Here is a 26,967-nt window from a genome sequence, read left to right on the forward strand (position 1 = left end):
AGTGGGAAGTTGTTTTACGGACTGGAGGTCTGAGACTCGTGGTGTTCTCCAGGGATTGTGTTGGACCCTGTGCTGTTAAGTCATCCATTTTTGCGATTTGGATGTGAATGTACAAGGCATGAAGTTTGCAGATGATACTAAAATAGGTGGTATCATAGATAGTGAAGATTATTATCAAGAATTCCAGTTGGATCTTGATCAGCTGGGTAAGTGTGCCAAGGAATGGCACATGGAATTTAAATTAGTTCAGAGTGAGGTGCTACATTTTGGGAAGTCAAACCAGGCAGGACCTTCACACTGAACAGTAGGTCCCAGGGGAGTGTAGCAGAGCAGAGTAGAAAATTGGTACAGGGTACAAAAAGTGGTGTTACAGGTAGATAGGGTGCTGAAGAAAGATTTTGATTCATTGGGAACAACAGAGGTGGTAGATGAGGTTAGAGGTGGTGCATGTGAACTTCTTTCTTAACTGGAAGGACTGCTGGGGACATTTCCCATTCCCACACTGAAACCCCAACAGTCCTTCCAAGTGAGACAGACTGGAGGCATGACACCTCATACTCAGCTTGGGTAGCTTACAACCCTAAATTATATGTGTTAAAATCTACTTTAGGTGACCTCTAGCTAAATACTCCCCCTTTTCTCCCCTACACATCCTCCCCTCTCTTCTTCCCCACTTTCCCACCCTTGGGCCCCACTTTGACTTTTACCCCTTTCTCTCCTCCTCGCTACTTTCCTCCTTAGCTTCACAATATGCAACTCTTCAAACCTGACTCACACCTATTGTTCTTATCTCTGGCCTTTTTTTCCCGACCATCTGCCCATCAACCCTAAACCCCCCCCCCCCCCCCCTTTGCCTGGGTCAATCTATTACCTGCCACTCTCCTTGTCCTGTCCCACCTCTTTTCCAGCAACATCATCTATCAATGCTCTCCAGAGATACTGTCGGACCTGCTAAGTTACTCCAGCAATTTGTGTCCTATTGGACATTTACAACGATTTTGCCAAGAATCGAGGGCCTAAGCTAAGTTTGGGCAGGCTAGAATTTTATTTCTTGGAGCACAAGGCACTAAGGGGTGATCTTACAAAATTATGAGGGTAATATATAAGGAGAATATACAGAATCTTCCCAAGTAATCAAAAAAAAGATTGCATAGGTTTAAGGTGAGAGGGGAAGATTTTATGGGAGCCCGAGGGGCAACATTTTCCACAGAGAGGGTAATAGGTATATGGGATGAGTTGCCAGAGTAAGTAGTCGAGGCACGGACAACAACGTTTAAAAGATACGTGTACAGGTACATGGACAGGAAAGGTTTTGTGGAATATGGCTCCTTATTGCATTATTAAGCAAATTAACACAACTTCTAATATGCTCCCCATCTTCCATTGCCACTCAGAATAATTAAGGAAATCGACGGAAACTAAGTTAACTGAACCAAATGATCAATAATCCAAATTCAAGACAGACCGAGGTATGCACAGGTGATGCATGCAAATCTTTTTTTTTTTTTCAATGGAACAAATTATTAATAGTACAGAATCAATACATGTTAGCCCATCGTTGATGTTCCTATCCATATGCGATTGCTGAATGCAAGTATTTAAAAATACTTACCCATGAAAAATTGTAATGCCACATTATTCATAAGTATACTGTCAAGGGGAATTGTGCAAAGTTTTCCAAAATTTGCAGCAAGCTTGAGTGTATCTACTTCCTGCAGATCAAAGAAGTGTAATTAGCCATTGGAAAAATGCCTCACAAATGAAGTTTCAAATGTCCTGATTCAGCCATACATCTATAGTTGCATAAAGTAAGTTGGTAAAGTAAACGAAGTATCATATCCAACACTATATTGTGCACAAGATAAATTTTAATAAGCCACCTCAGAAAACTGTGATCTGGAATAAAATAATAGAGTAAAGAGAAAACCTGCATTTTTAATAGCGACTTTCACATCCCCAAGACGTTCCATGGTGCTGTAAAACCAATAATATATTTTTAAAGTGCAGTCATAGAGTCTAAGTTGTACAGCACAGAAATGGACACTTTTGTCTGCCATATCCAATGCTGACCTTTTTGTCCTCCAACACTGATCCCATTTGCCTGTAATAAGACTGCACCATGGAAGAGCACACCACAGGAACATGTTCTTCGGCCCACAATGTCCATGATATCCATGATACCAAATTAAACAAATCCCCTCTGCTTGCACTTTGTCAACATACCTCCATTCCCTGCCTGTTCATATGCCTATCTAAATGCCTCTTAAATCTGCTTCTACTATCTCCCCTGGCAACAACCATGAGTGAGGGGAAAAACTAAAAACTTGTAAGTCTCTTTAACAATTTACCCCCTCTCATTGAAAACTATACCCTCTAATATTTGGTATTTCAATCCTGGAAAAAACTATACTACTTGATATGTTTCTATTATGCTGTTCCTCAGCTTCTAACGTTCCAGAGAAAACCATCCAAGTTTGTCCAATCTGTTAAAATGTATTTTTTTCATCTCAAACCTGAAACCTCTTATTTTTGATACCCCTACCATGGGAAAAGATTTTCAGTATTCACCCTATCCATGCCTTTCATTACCATATATTTTAAATAAAACACCCATCAACTTCCTTCGCTTCAAGCAGAACGAGCCCAGCCTATTCAATCGCTTCACATAACAAAAGTTCAACAATCCTGGCAACATCTTGGTGAATCATCTTTGCATGCTCTCCAGCACATTGTTCTTATGCACCTAAAGAGTTTGTGAAAAGGAGAAAGAGATAATTTGCTTTATTCTGGCTCAGGTATTTAACACCTTGGTGCAGAGGGGTGTATGAAGGAAAGTTAAGTGGTAGCAATGTTTTGCCATGCCACCAGTATAAACGGCTGATTGATGCTCTTGACCGGAAATACAAATCAGTGACAACTAAACCATTAGTTTTTATGGTTCTTGTGCTTGGTGAAAGGCAACGCTAAGACTTTATTGATTGCTCATGAGAAAATAATGACGTGATTATTAACATCATGTAATAAACATTAAATGTAATAACATTTAATTGAACTCATCTTTATTATATCTAATCTAATCTAATTACAAGTAATAAAGTGCTGGAGGAACTCAGTGGGTCAAGCTGCATCTGTGGAGGGAATAGATAGATGATGTTTTGGGTTGGGTTCAGTCTGATGGAGTTGAGGAAGTGAAAGCTGCAAATGCCTGGCGAGTGAGGTTGATACAGGATAGGAGGAATGATTGGCAAATGGGTGGATAATTATTCTAGATGTGTCCTTGATTAAACCAAAATTTACAATTAAATTTGTCTTTTAAAATGATCATTATGCAGATTACAACAAAGATATTAATTAGAGCCTCCAGAATTATACACATTTCAAATTGTAATTCTATGAAGAATTGAATTTGTATGTTCAATTCTACAATTTAATTTGTATGGTTCGTTCTCCAAATTTGAGTAGTGGAGTCAGTATATAAAGGAAGGCAACAGCAAGAACCTTCCCTGCATACAGAGCTACAATAAAACACATTATGAAAAATCTTGTTTATGAATCGATAATTGAGTCGATGGGTTTAGGCAGGGGTACTTTACTTTGGATTGAGCGCTTGAAAATTCTGGGACATGAGCAGGATTGAAATTCACAGTATTAAACCACCATTATATGTAATAAACAGAAGTAGACCAGGATTACAAACAACTAAATTTGGATCATGACCAATTTTCTGATTTCTCCTTATACATATTATTTTCCTCGCAGTTCGAATGTCTGTCAGTCACTGCCCTGAATAATATGTTTAATAATTGTCTTCACCGCTATCTGGAATATGGAATTCCGAAAATGTTATGTTCCTTAGAAGTAATTCTTCCACATCTCCATCTTAAATGGCAGTCACTTGCTCTGATACCATGCTCCTTCTTTTGGGGGACATCCACTGAGCAACAAGTTGTCAACATCTTTCAGAATATTTTATTCCAATCAGATTACCTGTGATATTTCAAAACTGCAACTCACATAGGCCCAATTTGCTCAACCAATTTCAGCAAGGAATAGAATAGATTAAAATCTCTCATAGTTCCTGATCCAAGTATAACCTTCTTCAAATGAAGACCAATATTGTACACAGTACTCCAAGTATAGTATCACCAGCTCGAAACAAACTTTTCTCAAGAAGAGTAATTTTTTTAGTCAGTTAATATATCCATTATCACTGTAGCCCTTTTCTCTGAGGCGATCAGTTCCAGTGTATTTGTTGGTTTCTAGTCTGGTACAGTACTTTTTTCTCATGATATAAATAGCTTTTTCTGTCTTCCTTACAGCTCATTGCTTATCTATTAATATTATTATAGAAATGTTTTGGTGTTTTCTACCATGAAAACAAATGCAAAACAATTATTTTAAAACTGTCCCTGCACTGCTTCTCGTAGCTAGCTCTCAGGTCTCATCCTCTAACAATACTTTAAATAATTTTCCCTTTCTCTGCAGATATTCTTGGTCTATTTTCATACTATTTCTTATTCTCACATTGTAACTTTCTGCCTTTATAATTTTAAATTTTGCTAATTTCTAAAGATTTCCCAACCTGCTCTATCACAAATCTTCATTAGACTATATGCCTTTAACTTAATAGCACATATGCAGAAACAAAAAAACATTGGTGAAAACCTCTCTGGTTTTCACTGGACAGATTTAAAAAAAAGACCAATAAAGTGCTGTCACAGCAAGGTGGATTATGGTTGAGCGAAATTTCATGTATTTAATTGCCCACTGTCTTTGTCGTCTCCTTAAAAATCCAATAATTTTCAGCAGGTATGACCTATTCTTTACAAATCCATGCTGGCTTTCCAATCAGCAAAAAATCAGTTTCAAACTGTTAAACGTTAATCAACTTGCAACAGTTATTCTTGTACAATTGCTTCGAAATTGAACAGCAGAATACTACGGCTGCTGGAAGTATGAAAAAAATAGAAAATGCAGGAAATACTCAACAGCTCAGTTGGCATCCATTGTGATAACTCGTCTGCTGAATATTTCTTAATTATTCTTAAGAACAGCTGTTCAGCAAACTGAGCATTACATCACTGGCTTTCCTCTTATGCAGTGCCCTCCATAATGTTTGGGACAAAGACCCATCATTTATTTATTTGCCGCTGTACTCCACAATTTGAGATTTGTAATAGAAAAAAAATCACATGTAGTTAAAGTGCACATTGTTAGATTTTAATAAAGGCCATTTTTATACATTTTGGGTTCACCATGTAGAAATTACAGTAGTGTTTATACAGTCCCCCCATTTCAGGGCACCATAATGTTTGGGGAAACATCAATGTCATGCAAATAAAAGTAGTCATGTTTAGTATTTTGTTGCATATCCTTTGCATGCAATGACTGCTTGAAGTCTGTGATTCATGGACATCACCAGTTGCTGGGTGCCTTCTTTGGTGATGCTCTGCCAGGCCTGTATTAAAGCCATCTTGAGCTTATGCTTGTTTTGGGGGCTCGGCCCCTTCAGATTTTTCTTCTGCATATACCGTGCATTCAGAAAGTATTCAGACCCCTTTACTTTTTCCACATTTTGTTACGTTACAGCCTTATTTTAAAATGGATTAAATTCATTTTTGTTATTGTCAATCTACACACAACAATACCCCAGAATGAAGAAGATAAAACAGGTGTTTAGAAAATTTTGCAAATTAATTAAAAAGAAATAACTGAAATATCACATTTACATAAATATTCAGACCCTTTGCTATGACACTCAAAATTAAGCTTAACTTCATCCTGTTTCCATTGGTTATCCTTGAGATGTTTCTACAACTTGATTGGTGTCCACCAGTGGTAAGTCAAATTGATTGGACATGAGTTGGAATGACACACGCCTGTCTATATAAGATCCCACAGTTGACAGTGCATGGCAGAGCAAAAACCAAGCCATGAAGACGAAGGAATTGTCCATTAACCTCTGAGACAGGATTGTGTTGAGACACATAAAAAAAATTTCTGCAGCACTGCAGGTTCCGAAGAGCACAGTGGCCTCGATCATTCTTAAATGGAAGAACTTTGGAACCACAAGGACTATGAAGAGCTGGATGCCCAGCCAAACTGAGAAATCGGGGGAAAAGGGCCTTGGTCAGGGAAGTGACCAAGAACTCGATGGTCACTCTGACAGAGCTTCAGAGTTCCACAGTGGAGATGAGAGAACCTTCCAAAAAGACAACTATATCTGCAGCACTCCACCAATCAGGCCTTTATGGTAGAGTGGCCAGACGGAAGACACTCCTCAGTAAAAGGCACATGACAGCCCGCTTGGAGTTTGCCAAAAGGCATGAGAAACAAGATTCTCTGGTCTGATGAAACCAAGATTAAACTCTTTCGCCTGAATGCCAAGAATCTTGTCTTGAGGAAACCAGGCACCGCTCATCACCTGGCCAATACCATACCTACGGTAAAGCACGGTGGTGGCAGCATCAAGCTGTGCTGATGTTTTTCAGCGGCAGGAACTGGGAGACTAGCCAGGATTGAGGGAAAGATGAACAGAACAAAGTACAGAGAGATACTTGATGAAAACCTGTTCCAGGGCATTCTGGACTTCAGATTGGGGCGGACGTTCACCTTCCAACAGGACGCTGACTCTAAGCTCACAGCCAAGACACGCAGGAGTGGCTTTGTGACAAGTCTGTGAATGTCCTTGAGTGGCCCAGCCAGAGCCCGGAATTGAACCCGATCGAACATCTATGGAGGGACCTGAAAATAGCTGTGCATCGACGCTCCCCATCTAACCTGACAGATCTTGTGAGGATCTGCAGAGAAGAATGGGGGACATTACCCGAATACAGGTGTGCCAAGCTTGTAGCGTGATACCCATGTAGACTTGAAGCAGTAATCGCTCCAAATGTGCTCCAACAAAGTACTGAGTAAAGGGTCTGAGTACCTATGTAAATGAGATATTTCAGTTATTTATTTTTAATTACTTTGCAAAAATTTCTAAGCACCCGTTTTTGCTTTTTTATTATGGGGTATTGTGTGTAGATTGATGATAAAAAAAAAGAATTTAATCCATTTTAGAATAATGCTGTAACGTAATAAAATGTGGAAAAAGTGAAAGGGTCTGAATATTTTCTGAATGCACTGTAAAAGGCATGCTGAATTGGGTTCAGATCGGGTGATTGACGACCATTCAAGAATTTACAATTTTTTAGCTTTGAAAAACTCCTTTGTTACCTTAGCAGTATGTTTGGGATCATTGTCTTGCTGCAGAATGAACCGCCAGCCAATGAGTTTTGAGGCATTTGTTTGAACTTGAGCAGATGGGATGTGTCTATACACTTCAGAATTCATCATGCTACTACCATCAGCAGTTGTATCATCAATGAAGTGAGCCAGTACCTTCAGCAGCCATACATGCCCAGGCCACAACATCCCCACCACCGTGTTTCACAGATGAGGTAGTATGCTTTGGATCTTGGACAGTTCCTTCTCCCCCTCTATACTTTGCTCTTGCCGTCACTCTGGTATGTTAAACTTCATCTCATCTGTCCACAAGACCTTTTTCCAGAACTGTGGTTGCTCTTTTAAGTACTTCTTGGCAAACTGTAACCTGGCCATCCTATTTTTGTGGCTAACCAGTGGTTTACATCTTGCAGTGTAGCCTCTGTATTTCTGTTCATGAAGTCTTCTGCGGACAGTGGTCATGGACAGATCTACACCTGACTCCACGCCGCACATGGACTTTCCAAAGGTGATGGATAGACTGAATGTAGACTAGATGCTGAGCGCTCTCTTATACCTACATTAAGGTGGCAATTAAACACACCTGAGCAATTACAAACGTCTTTGAAAGCATGTGTCCCAAATATTATGGTGCCCTGAAATGGGGGGGACTATGTATATACACTGCTGTAAATTCTATATGGTGAAACCAAAATGTATAAAAATATCCTTTAATAAAACCTGACAATGTGCACTTCAACCACATGTGATTTTTTCTATTACAAATATCAAATTGTGGAGGCAAATAAATAAATGTTGGGCCTGTCCCAAACATTATGGAGGGCACTGTATTTCTTAAAATGCCAGAGTTGTGTGTTCATTTTCCAAGCCAATTAAAGGAGAACATTTGGAATCAAGATAACTATAAAGGATTATAATCAAGGAACATTTGTTTAAGAAAGAACTGCAGATGCTGGAAAAAATTGAAGGTAGAAAAAATTCTGGAGAAACTCAGCAGGTGAGGCAGCGTCTATGGAGCGAAGAAATAGGTGATGTTTCGGGTCGATACTGGGTGTTTTGAGATCGCCATTTTGACTCGCGTCATATCGGCGATCTCTGGTGTCACAACGGGGACCCATCAGCTACGCTTTCATGCTGTTTTTTTTCCTCACAGCATTCGAACCCAGCACCCAGCCGCTCCGCACTGTGCAACCTAACCCCGCTCAGCGCTCGCCCCCTCCCTCCTCATTGGCCACAGCTGACGGCCCAGAGAGAGCACGCAGCCGCGGCCTCTCATGTCATATAAGGAGCTCGCAGCTAACTAGGGAAGCGGGTCACGTGCACGAGCAGCGCCTCAGGGGGAGCCCGGACGCCCCGGCACCGGGCACAGCTGCAGCTCGCTCTGGCATTGGGGAATTCATCCAAACATAGCCTGTAGTTTGACACCCCTGGTCTAGTTTATCACTATTTCTCTCTGAACCCCAAGCGACCTCTCGCGGAACCCTAGCGTTCCGGGGAACCCCGGTTGAGAAACGCTAGTTTACAGCATTTCTCAGTTCACTGCGTTATAGTCAACTTCACGCTAAAGCAGTATATTCATATCTATCTATTGGCAATTCTTTCATGTTCAAATATAACACTGAGCCCAATCGTCTTATAAATGCAAGGTAGACACAATATGCTGGAGTAACTTAGCGGGTGAGGCAGCATCACTGGAGAGAAGGAATGGGCGACGTTTCGGGTCGAGACCCTTCTTTAGTCTGATGTCAGGGGAGGGGGCGGTACAAAGATATAATGTAGGCGGGGAGAGTAAGACTAGTGGGAGAACTGGAAAGGGGAAGGGGATGGAGAGAGAATGCAAGGGCTATCGGAAGTTAGAGAAGTCAATGTTCATACCGCTTGAGTCTAAACTACCCAAGCGAAATATGAGGTGCTGATCCTCCAATATAGTCTGGCCTCACTCTGACAATGGAGGAGGCCCGGGACAGAAAGATCAGATTGGAAATGGGAGGGGGACTTGAGCCACCGGGAGATCAGGTAGGTTAAGACGAACTGTGCGGAGTTGTTCAGCGAAACGATCGCCGAGCCTGCTCTTGGTCTCGCCCATGTAGAGAAGTTGACACCCAGAACAGCTGATATGGAGGTGCAAGTGAACCTCTGCCTCATCTGGAAAGACTGTTTGGGTCCTTGGATGAAGTCGAGAGGGGAGGTAAAGGGACAGGTGTTGCATCTCCTGCGGTTGCAAGGGAAAGTACCTGGGGGACGGGTTTGGGTGGGAAGGGACGAGTTGACCGGCGAGTTTCGGAGGGAACAGTCTTTGCGGAAGTTATACATAATATTATAAATTATTATAAATGCAATCGGACATTAAAGCTGTCTAAAGTTACCATTTTGCTACAAATGGGATCTGAACCTATCCCCAAAACTTTGCTTACTGGTTCAGGCACATATTGACATAGTAAGCAGTCTGAATACCCAAGAAATTCCCAAGCATTTTTTATGATCTATATGAAAATTAAAAACCCACCCGCTAATGCTGAGCTGGAATACTGAGAAGTGCAGACAAGCAATACTGATGCAATTGTTCGGGACAGTCTTATTGGCCTCAGCACTGATATTTATTTTACTCTGATGCACCAAAACCCACTAAATTCAACTTTCCGATCTGGGTTATAATGGATTCCATTAATGAACACTGACATATGCCAAAGAGAAAAAATAAAGACCACCCAACACATCTCATTGGTCATATTTTAAATTAGATGGAGATTAAATTCTGACAAAGGTATCAATCTGCTGGTTTCAATGTTTTTCTGTTTGAAGAAAAGATTTTGCATCCAAAATGCTGTTGTTTGTCATTGTCACTGACTGAGATGAGTAAATTTCTGTCTTCATGTCAAAGTTATAACATTTTCAGATTTGTTTTTATTTTTTTCAAACACATCTAATGCTGCTTATGGAGCCCTGGGGCACTCTGAAGCACAATCAGCAGCACTGAAGAGATGAACTGCATTTACAACCTAAATTTCTCTTGATTAACTAGAGATGTGGGAATTGTACAACAATTCCATTCTCGACCAAATTGAGTAAAGTACACATCTTTGAACTTTTGGAGGGACAGGCAATTTACAACTTCCTTCAGATATAGTTAAGGAAAAAAGATAGATGATTCTACATGTCCCCAAAGTTTTTTAAATGAAAAAAATATCTTCAGTTTTTTCAACAATTCAAAAGCATTGAGTAAATACATTTATAATGAGATAACCATTACCTTTCCAGAGTTTAATCTCTGTACCCTCGATTCACAGATTTTCTTCACAAAAAGCAAACTGTTTATCTGATTCTTTATGGTGTTTATATCTAAAAGTAAGGTTGCAACAATTAAGCAAAACCTGAATAACTGTTTTCTACAATTCTCACAATTTAATAATATAAATTTTAAAATTAAAAAGATATATTACCAAATACGCGTGACCTCAGATTAAAATAACAAATTGACAGTACATTAATGTACTATAAGGTACAGCATTCAGTATCTAAATGTGTTCCCAAATAGACACAGAGATTAAATGGTTGCTTGAAATTTTATTTTAGTTATATTTTAAAAATGTTTTAAATAAACTTCTGATTTTCAGGATTTACACATTGGTATTGGTACTAGTTAATTTTTGTCACAGATATCATGATAGTGAACAAACTTGTTTTTAATATGTTTTAAACATGTTTTCAATACAGTCTTTTGTCCAAGTAGCAGTCTGCATAAAAAAATGTTTAGAAAGATTCTTCAGCAAAGACAAAGCTAATGGTTTAACCATTCATTTAAAATGCAGCAGGATTACCTCAGAGAGACAGGACTTTTTTTGATAATTGTTTTGTAACATATAAATGTTTATCATTGTTGTTTGATGAGATTGAAGTATCTGTACTTGAAAGGTAATTATCTTTTAGTATTTTTCACAAATATTAAATGCATGCTGTGATTAGAATAAGATGGTTGGTAGGATTGATGCTATCTTTACAAGAGGACCAGAGAACAAATTGATAACAATGGGATGGAAAAAAAAGTTGCTGCACTAAATTTAGGAACAAGTTTGAGATTGAAAATAGTCCTTCCTCTAAGGTAGGGCCCAAACCATTGAAACAACAAAAAACAAAGAATGAATTCACGCAAATCAAAGTCTTTCTCATATCTGCTTTTGTTACATTACTGAAAAGTAGTGAGATATTTACATTATTAATTACTCGCCAGTTTAGCACCTGCTACTTTATTCTCATTGCACCCTAATGCCCATTATTTCTCTAGGACCTGTGAGCAGACAGTGGACTATCTGAACAAAGAAAACGCTGCACATACCATGCAAACTTCCGATTGCATGAGAATATCAGGTTAAATCCTTTATAGCTAATCCCTTGTGCCCTACTTAGTTAGATCCTACTTGAGCTAATTTTATTCTGGATTTTTTGGGGGTTGCAGAAATAACTCAGTCTTGTTGCTGAGATTATGGAAAGAGGGGTTTGTTTACAGCAGACTTGCAATTAGGAACTTAAATCTAACCAGGAAGCACACGAGTCCAGCTCAACAGAAATGGCCCTCGACAATGCAGTTTACTGTGGAACATCTTACAAGCCAAGGGAATCTGTAGCAGGTCACTGGAATAGTACAGGTTTCAAATCCAATTAAAATGTAATTGAGAAAGCTCAGGTTGCTGATTCAGAGGCTGCCAGCTTCAATTTCAGAGGCTTAAATGTGTGATGATTAAAAAGGAAAGAACCTTGAGCTTGGCTTCACAAAGCTCATGTTATTTGCAATCTCTTATGGAGGTCTGTGAACATGCTGTAAAAGTGTTCTCTAATGTTGATGTGATTGAGTAGTCAGCTTGTTCTAATTACAGTTAATCTACCATAGAAGAAAGATGGTAAATGTGTTCGGAAGCAACAGTAACGGTCTAATTTCTGCAGCATAGCGTTTCTTTCAATTACAAACCTATGTCAGAAACAAATACAGAGGCACCGAGCTAGGCAATTGCCAACTGGATTTAAATAAAAACTATAAATGACAAAAAAAACTTCAAAGTCAAACTGAAGCTAATCCCTTGATAGCTTTGCACCTTGCTCTACCTCAATTATTTTTGTAGCAAGTAGAATAGAAGATACAGGTCAGTTATGAACTACCTGAACTATAGACATAACTCAAATTGCTGAATGGAAATCACCCTACTTATGCAACCGCTATGACAAAAAATGAATAGTTTTATCTTTAAAAACAGCACATATCTGAGATTATCCTGTTGATTATCCCTTTCTCAAATTGCTCACTAAATTTAATTTTCACTGTACTAGAACATAATCCATCCAAATATCTCAATGCTGTTTCATGGTAACAACTGCAGTGATGTCGTGTGAAATTAAGATCTTCCATCATGTACTGCTATGTTCACATGGTTCAAATAACCAGCATTATGCATAACTCTGTTCAACAATGTCACGCTTGGACAATGCTTGGCATACAACAGTCGTGCCATTTTGGGATTAAAAATGTTGGGCAACAACATTCTTGTTTGTTCATGGAAACCACTGTGAATTTTCCACATAATTTCTAATGCCTCTGAACTTTAACACTGTTATGTTGCTCTTGTTCAACGGGAAAATCATGATGAATGTAGGATTCATTGTTATAGTGTATATGTAATTTTGCCAAATAATCTACGCTTGCTCTCAGTTTCCCATCAATCACATTCAGATTCAGTTTAGTTTATTTGTCATATACACCAGGGTGCGATGAAATTTCTTATTTGCTTGAAGCTCAGATTATATAGAATTCACAATAGTGTTAGACACAACAATAAATAAGGACAAATGCAAAACAGCAATATGGTTCAAACATTGTGTAGACATAAGTAGTGCAAAAATACTGAAGTGTAATAAAATAACTGAATGAAGTAGAGCTAAGAGAGGGAAAAATAGATCAGCTATGATCGAATAGTAGAGTGCAGCCGATGGGCCAAATTGTCCATTTTTGTTTCTATGCTTTATGATCTATATCATGGAGATAACTACAGCATGTTGAGTCATGCACATTGTTGCAGCAGCTACTGCTACCTCACAGCTCCAGTGATTTTGTATGTGATTCTGCCAACTGATACTTCTGTATTGAGTTAGCGTGATTTCTTGGTGAGCACAAGTGATTCCCGTGCTCCACTTCCCTATGACATCCCAAGATGTGCTAAAATTAAATATCAATTATCTACAATGTTGATTACAGGAGAATTAAGGGGGAATGAAGAGCATGTGAGGGATTATAGGTTACAAGGAAATAGGTAGGTGAAACAGTCCAGTCCATCACTTCCTTCCATCCAGTGCACCACGAGACGCTGCATCAGGAAGGCAGGTATCAAAAGTATCTGCCACCCTGGACATTCCCTTTTCTGATATCTTCATGGGAAAAGGTACATGAGCTTTTAAGCCTAGCTATCTAGACTTAGAACAGCTTCTTTCCCATTGCTTTCAGACTCCTGAACTAATCACCTCTTTCAAGACCCCTTTCCAAATATATGTGGCAGCTGATCTATTTTTTCCCCTCTCAACCCCATTATCCTGCCTTCTCCCCATAACCTTTCATGCCTTACTAATCATGATCCTATCAATCTCCGCATTAAAAATATCCAATGATGGCCTCCACAGCTGTATGTGGTAATGAATTCCATAGATTCACCTCCCTCTGGCTAAAGAAGTTCCTCCACATCTCCATTATAAAGGTATATCCTTTTTTCTGAGGCTGTGCCCTTTGGTCTTAGACTCTTCCACTAGCGAAAACACCTTCTCCATCAAGCCCTTTCATAATTTGTTAGGTTTCAATAAGATTCCCTCTTCATCCTTCTAAACTCAAGCGAGTACAGGCCCAGACCCATCAAATGCTCCTTATACGTTAACCCTATGATCCGCGGGATAATTCTCGTAAGCCTCCTTTGGACACTCTGCAAGTCGCAAATAGCCTGATACTTAAGAAGCCTATGTTAAGCTAGAACCTTAAAAAGTCAGTATTTGTCTTGTAACTGACATTTATGTTTTTATTTATGTCTCAGCCAACTGATAATGTGATTGCCAGCACAGCATGTTTGGGCAGTCCATATTTAAAGTTATCTTCTGCTATGAACTTTTCATCCCCATTTATACACTTCTATTATTTGAGGTGAAACAATTCCTGCAGTTATAAAGGCCATTAAAGTAATTCTGAATCATGAAAGATCCCAGCTGGCCTCCAAAATGCTTTCACTGTAGCTAAAATGTGCATATTGCCAATGGGAGCATGAATACTAGTCTCCCACATTTCCTTCACCACACAAATAAAATGTACAATTCCAGCATAATTATTTATATTGTGTAATTCCACGTTCCTGCAAGTAGTAACAGGATTCTTTCCACAAAATACTTCATTATCACACTGAAATATGGTTAAGAATGATTTGAAACATAATTTCCTCTGCAGAGTGACATTAAATAGGCTACTTTGGAATAACAGGTGGAAATCCTCAGAATATTTTACAACTGAAAATTTTAACTGGATTTCATTGAAACCAATAAATCTCAAAAATATTTACAATCTATCCTGGAGCCCATCATATATTGTATCTTTTTTTAGAACAGTACTGCCAATTTATTTTAATTACTTGGACAAATGAGCTTGTAAATGCCAGCTGCTGAAAACATTAATTTCCTTGGGCAAGCAATTAATTACAGTGAGGACATTTTCATATCTGTGCAGAGGACATGGCTAATGCCGATCATCTTTTTTACAATAGCATCATAAAAACCTGTCGAACGTTTTTCATTACTATCTGGCTTCCAAGTTTACTGACAATCCTTCACTGAATAACACTACTTCCAATCAGCAACTTGTTCGACCAGCCGTTAAGAGTGCTATTACTTACTCCACAATGTGGAATTTACCAGAAAAACATATTTTAAAAGTCAAGGGGTACCAGATAAATTAAAATATATACCATCACCAGCAGTATCTAAGGATCGAAGATACTGCAGCTCTTCTGCAGCTCTATCCCTCACTGCTTCCAGTTCTACAACTTTGTCACTTAGTTTGATAATATTCAAAAAAGCTTCATAATTACAATTGGCATCACGGATCTGAAATAAATAAGATTCCCAATCATTTCACAAACATATACAAATCAATCTAATTTCTATTGTTCATAACTTTCACCTATTTACTAAGAATTAGTGATATAACACTCCCCAAATTATAATAAAAACAAAAAATATTCCCAGTCATCACTGGTACAACTTTGCACTGTCTGACATTCACTATTACCTTGAATATATATATTTTAAAACAAAAATTCACTGAGTAACATTATTAGATATCATCAATTCTTCCTTTCAGCATCGGCAAGGACCTTGGTTTGACCCCTTTTTAAAAATAATTCTCCATTGAGAATGCAGATATACAGTCATTTTTCTATGGAGCGACAAGAGATTGCAGATGTTGGAATTTTAAAAGAAAAAAAGGAGAGCTGCTAGATGATCTCAGTGGGTCAGTCAGCATCTGTGGAACAAAATACACTTTTCAGGTCGAGACATTTCATCTGGACCAGATGAAGGGTCTCAACTTGAAATATTGGAGTAACTCTCCAATGAAGTTTCTATATTTTGTTCTGCTTAAATAAATGAATGCATCATAAATGTACCAAATTTTGCATTGCAGAGAAGAATAGACTTTTGTCAAAATCACATCAGGGTTGTTACAATTTCCTAAATAATGCATGTTACCTACCATCCATATAATATACTGATTAACGTAGTCAGGATCACTGAGTTGGTCAATTAATGGAAGAAGGATTCCTTTTGCCAAAATTTCCTGAAAAAAAAAATATATATATATTTTGGCTAGATTGGCATTTTGAAAGTATAAATAAGCTTCTTAAAAACATCACTGAGAATGGGTATGCAAGTGGTTAAATTACTGGATCAAAGGAATGGACTATCAATTCCAAAAGCATGCCCTCATATCCTACTAATGAAGTTGTGGAATTTTAATACAGTTTAATTATATAATCTTCTGAAATGTGTAATAAAATCTTAAATAAAGGTGACCTTAAAAATGTGAACAATTCATCCGGTTCACTTATGTACTTCATGTAAACATCCACAACAACGGGGTTAACATTTAATTCATACGATCTAGTTTATTCAATCAATATTGTAAGGCACAACAATGAAACAATAATAATAAAATTGGATTAAAAAACAAACATCAACCCAGGTAATGAATTCATACGTAGCAAAGTTGCTCCAACCCAGTTCACATTACAAACCCCTCAGCAACACTTTGGGCCCAGTGCCTAAAATAAGAGCAATCTTACAGTCTAATCAAGCATCAACTTGACTTATCCTCACCCATGAAGTCAATGTGTTGGACCTTCCCGTTACAATCTTTGGTTATGTCCTGAACAGCGACAAAAGAGAGTAATTGGAGGTGGAAGTTCAGTGGTACAGGCCATAGAGAGTGGTGTGGGGATTAAAGCATGTGAAGCCTCAAGGCATTGGACATAAAACGAGAAAACAACTCCAGATGACCAAATACCATCCTCATTAAGCTAATGAATCAGCTCCTCCACTATGGCTTGCTAGTGCTACACGGGTGGGTTTAAACTAAATAGCGAGGGGGGAGGAGTTGACAAATTGGGAGTATAAGGATGGAGTTAAAGGGGAAGAGAGCACAGGAAATGTTTCGTAGGACTCCCGAATTAATGGAACGGAAAGGTCAAGAAGGGATAAGAGAGTAAGGTCAGGTGAATCAGGGGAGGTGAATACCGAATGAAATGTGTCACATATGAATACGCGAAATATAAGAAATAAAGTGGATGAGCTTAAGGCTCAGTTAGAAGTTGGTAAGTATGATGTTGTGGGAATTAGAGACATGGCTTAGGTATGTTGCAAAGCCTACCTGAAGCGTCGTTGAAGATCTGCTGCTGAGGGTGTGCGCGATTTTGGCGCCGTTTAGAGGGGGCGGGTTTAAAACGCGATTTTCTCTAAGCTGTTCCAATCGAAAATGTTCAGCCTAGTTAATTATTAACGAAAAATCGCTGGAAGACCCCGTCGCAAAAGCTATTATTAGGTTTAAAGGCCTTGAATAATAGTTATAGTAGTTTAAAAATCAGTCTCTAAACCCGCGACCGTCAGCAACCGCAGGGTCTCATAAAGCAAATAGCAGAAGTTAGGTTGTATATTTTTACATTAAAAAGGGCTTCTAAAGATCCCTTTATACTAAGTTTAATATTGCGAGTAGCTCAATTTGGGCCCATTATATCGCGCAGTATTTTTCTCGGCATTTGGGGCACAAATCTACCGCAATGTGAACGTTCTAAACCAGCGCGTTCCACAGGGACCCACTGGAAAGCTGATTTAAATGGGCATTTATTTACAGCAGTTAAACACTAAATTCCTTCCATTTGGCCTATAAATTAATGTAAATGAGATTTAAAAATCATGTTTTATTGTGAATTATTTGTGAATATTATTTGGACATTTAGGCTATTTAAAAATGTTAATCATTTATTAAGAAATGGATAGATGTTTAGATCTAGTAATTGAAGTCTGAAATTAGCTACAATTAGGTAACTAACTAATGATATGCTTTAATTTCAGGTCATCCAAGTAAGATTATTTTATATTTGTTTCAGAATGCTTCAATCTATGATAACTGAAAATTTCATTCAGTTCTCTTAATTTTTAAGAAAGTTATGGGCTTTTGACTGTTCACGATCACAGCTTTTTTGTTATGTCCATAGAAAATCAATAGGGAACAAGATGCTCATTTCCCAGTATGAAAATGGCCATAACTTTTTAAATACTTGAGATATGAAAGTGAATTAGGTGTCAAATTAAACTTATTTTTATGCTTTATCTGATGGGATAAATTATAGACTTGATCTTTAAAATCTCAAAATTTTGTAACATTGCTACATGGCTGCAAGAGGATCGGAGCTGGGAACAGAATATTCAGGGGTAGACGTCCTATCGAAATGACAGGCAGGTGGGCAGTGGGGGTAGGGTGGCTCCGTTGGTAAGGAATGAAATTCAGTCCCTGGCAGTGACATAGAATCAGAAGATGTAGAGTCATGGTGGATAGAACTGAGAAATTGTAAGGGTAAAAAGACCCTAATGGGAGTTATCTCTAGGCCACCAAACAGTAGTCTGGAGATAGGGTGCAGGTTGCATCAGGAGTTAAAATTAGCATGTAACAAAGGTAATGCTATGGTGGCTATGCGAGATTTCAACATGCAGGGAGACTGGGAGAATCAGGTTGGTACAGGACCCAAAGAAAGGGAGTTTGTAGAGTGCCTCCGAGATGGATTCTTCGAGCAGCTTGTACTGGAGCCTAGCAGGGAGAAGGCAATTCAGGATTAGTGTTGTGTAATAAACTGGAATTGATAAGGGAACTCAAGGTAAAAGGACCATTAATAGGTAGTGACCATAACTTGATAAGTTTTAATCTGAAATTTGAGAGGGAGAAGGTAAAATCGGAAGTGTCGGTATTGCAGTTGAACAAAGGGGATTATGTTGGCATGAGGGTGAAGCTGGCCAAAGTTGACTGGAAAGGGGCCCTAGCAGGGATGAAGGTAGAACAACAATGGCAGGTGTTTTGGGGAATAATCCAGAAGATACAGGGTCATTTCATTCCAAGAGGAAGAAAGGTTCTAAGGGGAGTCAAGATTCTAAGAGGTGACCATGGGTGACAAGGGAAGTCAAGGAAAGTATAAAAATAAAAGAGAAGGCGTATAACATAGCAAAGATGAGCGGGAAGTCAGAGGATTGGGTAACTTTTAAAGATCAACAGAAGGTAACTAAAGGTTCAAAGGTTCTTTATTCGTCACATACACCAATTGGTGTAGTGAAATGCTTATTGCCAATGCAGCACATAAAAAAAGAATACAGACATAACGTAATAAAGAAATGTAAACTTAAAAAACATCCCCCCACAATAGTTCCCATTATGAGGGTAGGCACAATGTCCAGTCCCCATCCCCATGTCCACCCATAGTCGGGCCTATTTTGGCCAGCGCAGTCGCCTTTACGGAGGCCCGATGTTCCAGGCTCTTCTCGCCGGATGATGGTGCTCCGGCGTCGGGAGAATCCTCTCAGCGGCTTGGGATACCTGGAACGGCCGCTTCCTTACTCGAGACCGCGGCTTCCAAAGCCAACAGGCCACGCTGGATGGAGCTCCACCACTGGCGATCTCGGCGAGAGATCCCAGGCTCCCGATTTTAAAGTTCAGCGCTCCACAGACCCGCAGCTCCGCGATGTTTTTTATCGGCGGTCTCAGCTCACCGGAGTTCCAGCGCGGCGACTCAGGCAAGGCATCACCCGCTCCGCGATAGTGCTCCAGCGCTGTGCCGCCGCCGAAGCCGTGGTTCTGGTTGTTCACGACAGGAAACGCCGCTCCAGGCCCGCTGGTAGGCCGCGAGGATGGGTCGAAGTTGCTGCCCGAAGAAAAGCCGCCTCTCCGACCAGGTAGGGACCTTGAAAAGCAGTTACCCCCTTCCCCCCACCCCCCACATAAAAAAGACTAGAGCTCCAGAAACAAAACACTTTAACTCACTAAAAATAAAAAAAAGAGATGAAAAAACGGACAGCTGCAGGCTGGGCAGCCATACCCATACAGGACGGCGCCAATATGGGGAGAAAAGATAAAATATGAAGGTAAGCTAGCCAAGAATATAAAGGAGGATAGTAAAAGCTTCTATAGGTATGTGAAGAGAAAAAAATGTTAAGACAAATGTGGGTCCCTTGAAGACAGAAACAGGTGAATTTATTATGGGGAACATGGAAATAGCTGATGAGTTGAACAGGTACTTTGGTTCTCTCTTCACTAAGGAAGACACAAACAATTTCTCAGATATACAAGGGGACAGAGGACCCAGGGCGACGGAGGAACTGAAGGAAATTCACATTAGTCAGAAATGATGTTGGGTATACTGATGGGACTGAAGACTGATAAATCCCCAGGGCCTGATGGTCTGCATCGCAGGGTACTCAAGGAGAGGGCTCTAGAAACTGTGGAAGCATTGGTGATCATTTTCCAATGTTCTACAGGTTCTGAATCAGTTCCTGTGGATTGGAGGATAGCTAATGTTATCCCACTTTTCAAGGATGGGGAGAGAAATCAGGGAATTATAGACCAGCTAGCCTGACATCGGTGACGGTGAAGATGCTGGAGTCGATTATCAAAGATGGAATAGCGGCGCATTTGGATAGCAGTAACAGGATCAGTCCAACTCAGCATTGATTTATGAAGAGGAAAGCATGCTTGACAAATCTCTATATTTTTTGAGAATGTAACAAGTAAAATGGACAAGGGAGAGCCAGTGGATGTAGTGTACCTGGACTTTCAGAGAGCCTTTGATAAGGTCCCACACAGAAGATTAGTGGGCAAAATTAGACCACATGCTATTGGGGGTAGGGTATTGACATGGATAGAAAATTGGTTGGCAGACAGGAAACAAAGAGTAGGGATTAACAGATCCCCTTCAGAATGGCAGGCACTGACTAGAGGGGTGCCGCAAGGTTCGGTACTGGGCCGCAGCTATTTTCAATAAAGATTTAGATGAAGGAATTAAAAGTAACATTAGCAAATTTGCAGATGACACAAAGCTGGGTGGCAGCGTGAACTGTGAAGAGGGTGCTATGAGGATGCAGAGTGACTTGGACAGATGGGTGAGTGGGCAGATGCAATACAATGTGGATAAAAGTGAGGTTATCCACTTTGGAGGCAAGAACGGGAAGGCAGATTATTATCTGAATGGAGTCAGGTTAGGAAAAGAGAAAGTACAAGACCTGGGTGTCCAAGTGCATCAGTCACTGAAAGTAAGCATACAGATACAATAGGTAGTGAAGAAAGCTAATGGCATGTTGGCCTTAATAATGAGAGGAGTTGAGTATAGGAGCAAAAAGGTCCTTCTGCAGTTGTACAGGACACTGGTGAGACCACACCCAGAGTATTGTGTGCCGTTTTGGTCTCCTAATTTGAGGAAGGACATTCTTGCTATTGAGGGAGTGCAGCATAGGTTCACGAGGTTAATTCCCGGAAAGGCGGGACTGTCATATGATGAAAGAATGGAGTAACTGGGCTTGTATTCACTGGAATTTAGAAGGATCTCATAGAAACATATACAATTATTAAGGGATTGGTCACCCTAGATGCAGGAAACATGTTCCCGATGTTGGGGGAGTCCAGAACCAGGGGCCACAGTCGAAGAATAATGGGTAAGCCATTTAGAATTGAGATAAGGAAAAACTTTTTCAGAGAGTTGTGAATTTCCTCAGAAGGCAGAGGAGGCCAATTCATTGGATGTATTCAAAAGAGTGTTAGATAGAGTTCTTAGGGCTAACGGAATCAAGGTGTATGGAGAGAAGGCAGGAACGGGGTACTGATTGTAGATGATCAGCCAAGATCATTCTGAATAGCAGTGCTGGCTCGAAGGGTAGAATGGCTTACTCCTGCACCTATTGTCCATGTATCTATATATGTATGAACAACATTTAGAAGCCCCAAAGTACAAACAAGGCAACAACAAGTTTTGATATTGGGCTCGTCCCATTTGCTTGCATTTGGTCCACAGCCTCTAAATCTTTCCCATCCATGCATCTGTCCAAATGTCTACTAAAAGTCATAATCGTTCATACTGTGGACTACTGGAATACTGTGCACATTTGAAGTAATCGTACAGCACAAAATTTACAGTGTGAAAAGGAATGTTTAAGAAATAGTATTAAAACTTAAGGAGCTCAATTTGACAAAAGAATATCTAGGATGAGTTTGCTTTGTTTTCTTTATAAGAAACTGAGTGGTGATTTGTTCAAGATACATACAATCATGCATTTCCCCAGACAGGGTGGATTCAAAGGATACTGAAGAAATACATTTAAGGTACTGGGCATAAGCACTGAAGGGAATTCAGTGCAGGTTTCTCACCCTGTGTGGAGGAAGGTTTGAAACTCACTTACTGAAAGGATGAGCAACTGATGTTTGATAACTTGGAAAGCTGCAGAATGCGGAAGCAGGATTAAAGCCCTGTCCCACTGTACGAGTTCATTCAAAGAGTTCTCCCGAGTTTGCCCTGATTCGAACTCGGAGATTTACGGAATTGGCTGCTCGTCGGTACTCAGGGCTCTCGTGGACATTTTTCAACATGTTGAAAAATCTTCACGAGTGTTCCCAAGCTTACCTGCCGTTAGGGAGTCTTCCCGAGTACCTGCCGTTAGCGTTACGAGCTGCTAAGAGACGTCCCCGAGCGCCAACGTACCCGCTACGTTCATTCTCCGTGCTTACCACAAGTTTGATTTTTTTTTTAACTCGGAAGAGCTCTTGAATGAACTCGCATCGTAGGACAGGGCCATTAGTTTGAAAAGTTCACTCGCATGTACATGAACTGACTGTCTTCCTTTAGTGTCATAAATTCTATGACTCTTACTCAATGTCTGGAAAGCGGTATTATTTAGGGTGATTGCTTCACGATGATATAATGCTCAAGTGTAAATCAGAACCTTTTAATCCTTACATTATGACAAGTGATTACATTATCGAGCCAGTTCTGCCACCCATCAAGATTAGGGCTGATACTTAACCTCAGCTCCTTTCCTCCGTATGATCACCATAACCCTCGATTTCTTTAATATCCAGAAATCTATTGAGTTCTATTTTGAGTGAACTCGACCGAACCTTTGCAACCTTGAGGTAGAGAACTGCAAAGATTCACTACCATCGACATGAAGACATTTCCTCTCATCAGTCCTAATTGGCCTCTTGGACTGTAACCACTAGTTCTAGCGTCCTCACCAAGGGGAAGCATTCTCCTTGCATCTAGCCTGTGAAGCTCCGCAAGAATATTCTATATTTCAATGAGATCAACTCGCATTCTTCTGGCTCCAGACAATACAGATCAAGTCCACTCTTCTCTTCTCATACATCTCTTCTCATACAGCAAATATACCATCTCGGGAACCAGCTGAGTGAATCATTGCTGCACTCCCTCTTGGCCAAGAATATTTTATGTATAAATAAGGAGATCAAAACCTTATACAATATTCCATATAATATCCTCTCAAGAACCAAAATCAAATGCAGCAACATTTTTACTCTTATAGGCAAGACCTCATAATAAAGCCAATGTACCATTTACCTTCCAAGGAAACAAATTTGTGGCAATTTTACTTAATTCATTCATAAGGTTCAATTTCAACCAAAAGAGGTGCTTTTTATGTTTACGTTAGTACTCTTACATCCTTTTGTGAATGATGTTTTGGGAGTCCAGAACCAGGGGCCACAGTTTAAGAATAAGGGGTAGGCCATTTAGAACTGAGATGAGGAAAAACTTCTTCACCCAGAGAGTTGTGAATCTGTGGAATTCTCTGCCACAAAAGGCAATGGAGGCCAATTCACTGCAAGAGAGTGATTTAGCTCTTAGGGCTAAAGGAATCAAGGGATATGGGGGAAAAGCAGGAATGGGGTACTGATTGTAGATGATCAACCATGATCATATTGAATGGTGGTGCTGGCTCGGAGGACCGAATGGCCTACTCCTGCACCTATTTTTCCATGTTTCTATGAATTAAGCTTGTATATGTTAACAATTAGAAAACATTTCATTTCACAACTCCATCATACATTTTCTTAATTGTTTCACATGAGTGGCTTCCTGGACTACCTTTAAAAAAGTAATCAACCACAAACTAGATATTGTAAAGATCGAATCATAGCACACTGAAAAGGTGGTATTCATAATAAAAATTGAGGATTAGCAGGGCTTTAAGATCAATAAATTGATCTCCCATTTTATTCACCCCCTGATGCCTACCGACAATACTCAATTCATTTTTATAAATTGCCACTGTTAGGACAAACAAGTCCCTATGTTTAATTTAGGATTTATTCTATTGGAAAAGCTAATTTCTCCAATTATTTTAAAACTTCCAGATTTATGAAGAACTAGACCAAGGGGGACCCATTGGGTCCTGTCCCCTCAACGCGCGGTTGCGTGGGGGAGGGAAGGGCCTTTGGTGTCACACACACTAACCACCCCCACCCCCACCCCCCCACACACACCAACCTCTCCCTTGATATTATATTAATATCATTCATTCGCTCCTTTTACCCCATCCCTCACCCTATCCACTCACGCATAACCCCCAACTGCGCAGGCGCAGCTAGAGTGGGGGGGGTAGAGATTGAGGGGTGGGGGGCATCACAGGGGAGGGCTGGTTCCCAAACGCAATACTACACCACTCACACATAGAGAAGGCAGAGAGAGGGGGGGGGAGCAGAGAGGATGGGGGGGCAGAGAGGGGGGGGCAGAGGGTGCCCTCCCCCCCTCCCCTTTCCCCCTCCTCCCCCCTCTCCTCTCCCCTCTCCTCCCCCCTCCCCCCTCCATCAACTCTCTCTCCCCCCTCCCCCCCCCCTTTCTCTCTTTCGCTGCCCTGGGGAGGGGTAGAGGGAGGGGAAGGGGGTAGAGGCAGCACCTGCCCAGGTCGTAGAGCAGAAGCCTCCCTACCAGGCGCCGGGCCCAAGCTAGGCTGCGATCGGTGTGGACCAGAGCGAGGCCCGGAGCGATCTGAGGACAGTCAAAAGCAGTGGAGGGCCGGCCGATTGTGGCTTCCGCAAGGGGCGGGCGGGGACAGTTGGGCCAGGTGCAAAGGCATTGTGAGGTCAGCGGGCAGGGCCGGGCGGGGCCACCACGCATGCTGGGGGGGGGGGGGGCAGGGCCAGTTGGGCCAGGTGCAAAGGCATTGTGAAAGGGAGGGAGGGAGAGGGAGAGATCTCCCACCACTGTTCCATTGTGATTAGACATCTGTGAGATGGCACTCATGCAGAAGTTTGATTTTAGTGGGACCACGTGAAGGTTCCAATCTCCCACACCTGTCCCATTGTGATGTCATATATGTAAATGAGATCCATTGTGATTGGACATCTGTGAGGTGGCACTGACTCATGCAGCAGTTTGATTTTATTTATTTTTTTATGTTTTGTGAACAATTTTATTCAAAATCAGGGGAAATAATTGACGAAATCTAGAGAGGAGTGGATTTCTGAACTCATAAGTTAAATCCCTACCGAAATTGTAAACATCTCTGCGTTTTTGCGTCTGGTTTTCGAGGAGATACGTTTCACATGCAAAACCACACACACACACACAGAGTTTTAAAAGTATATAAATAGATAGATGATCAAAATAGAACAATAAGATTTTGGATCTTCATGTAGTCAAAAACAATAATTTGGATATCTCACTGCCCACAACAGCTGATAAGATCTGCTTTCAAGCCAATCTACCTTCAGCCCAATGAAAATGACAGTAAAGGCAATTGAGAAATAGTTATAGCTAATAAAATATTGCAATCATATTATCAGATTAAAAACTAAATTGGCTAATCTCACCCTCAGGAAGTATCTCATGTTCTTGTTATCGAAGTCTCCAGGAGGAAGAATCAAATACAACAGAACCTCACAAAGATCTCTCAAGAATGCTGCAAAAGTAAACAATCTGAAATCAACAGTTGTAAATGTCAGTCACATAGCTTTTGCAAGAATATACTTTGTTTTTAATTACTCAGTTAAATCACTAGCAGGTTCTCCGAATTACGTTTGATAACATATTGCATGTTTCATCCAATTATATTTGTGTAAGAACAGAAACTGTCCAGTCATTAATATATATTTCATAATATTTAAAATATGCATTTCATTCATCCAAGGTTCACAAAAGAATGGACAACTTTATTTTATCTTAATTCTAATATACCGTTGAAAAAGGTATGTGTAAAGGAAAATTGCAAACATGATGATTATAAAACAGGTTATAAGGAGGTACGCAAAGAGTTTGTCATGCATTCATACAGCAACAGCATCCAAGATCATTTTCTTTTCTTTCAATGGCTATAAGGACCAACCACAATGCATAGGAACAGAATTCACACACAATATGGTGAATTCCCATCCCTGATGAAAATTTCTGGATAGGGTGGGTTTTAATGGCAATCAACAGCTGCCTTGATCTGTTTTCTCCCTGGTCTCTACAACAAATGTATTAAGTTAAATTTCATAATATCACGATTAACTCGATTTCTGGTTAAAGACTGCACAAAGACAATAAAGTTCAAGTAAGCAAGACTGCTTTAATCGTCCATTATGTATAGTCCAGATAGAGACAGAACAAAATGAAACATGGCTCACTGGGGCTCAAATGACAATAAATTGTATTGTATTGTATGTATATGTATGTGTAAAGTCGGGAACTGCTAGAATAGAGGGAGCATGAGAATAGGAGGCAATGAGAAACAAAAACTGAAACAGTTTAAGACTGTAGGCGTAAAATATGAATATCTACATTTTAGTTTATTATTTCAAAGAGCTCAAGCTAATTTCAAAATTAAGAACTAATCAGTCTGTTTGAATTGGGAAAATATGACCTGAATAGTTTTCTAAATGCAAGAATGAATGAGCACCTGATCTTCTGCATACACAAAAAAGGCAGTGCTGGATTAACTCAGTGGGTCAGACAGCCTCTCTGGAGAACGTGGTAGGCAGATGGTTGGTCAAAGTATAGAGAGGAAATGACAAAAGATATGAGAAGGATAGAAGAGCTGAGCATTGTGAAACACAAGGAAGGAATATGGATGGAAGAGGATAAGGAAGGGGAGAAATGGGTGAGTCTAGGTGGGGCGCAGGGAAGAAGAGAGAAACAACGAACT

General features: G+C 40.1%; 1 protein-coding gene across 3 annotated transcripts in view; it reads right to left on the reverse strand.

Annotated features, from left to right (window-relative positions):
• snx13 (sorting nexin 13) overlaps positions 1-26,967 on the reverse strand; it is a 178,736-nt gene that overhangs the window by 40,192 nt on the left and 111,577 nt on the right. For all 3 annotated transcript variants that reach the window (XM_033045890.1, XM_033045898.1, XM_033045881.1), the window contains 5 exons: positions 25,655-25,743; positions 15,995-16,078; positions 15,210-15,348; positions 10,481-10,569; positions 1,613-1,712 (listed from right to left, as the gene is read on the reverse strand). In XM_033045890.1, the coding sequence (XP_032901781.1) occupies positions 1,613-1,712; positions 10,481-10,569; positions 15,210-15,348; positions 15,995-16,078; positions 25,655-25,743 (501 nt within the window). The remainder of the gene's footprint in view (positions 1-1,612; positions 1,713-10,480; positions 10,570-15,209; positions 15,349-15,994; positions 16,079-25,654; positions 25,744-26,967) is intronic.

This window comes from Amblyraja radiata, chromosome 2, assembly GCF_010909765.2.
Source record: "Amblyraja radiata isolate CabotCenter1 chromosome 2, sAmbRad1.1.pri, whole genome shotgun sequence".
NCBI lineage: Eukaryota > Metazoa > Chordata > Chondrichthyes > Rajiformes > Rajidae > Amblyraja > Amblyraja radiata.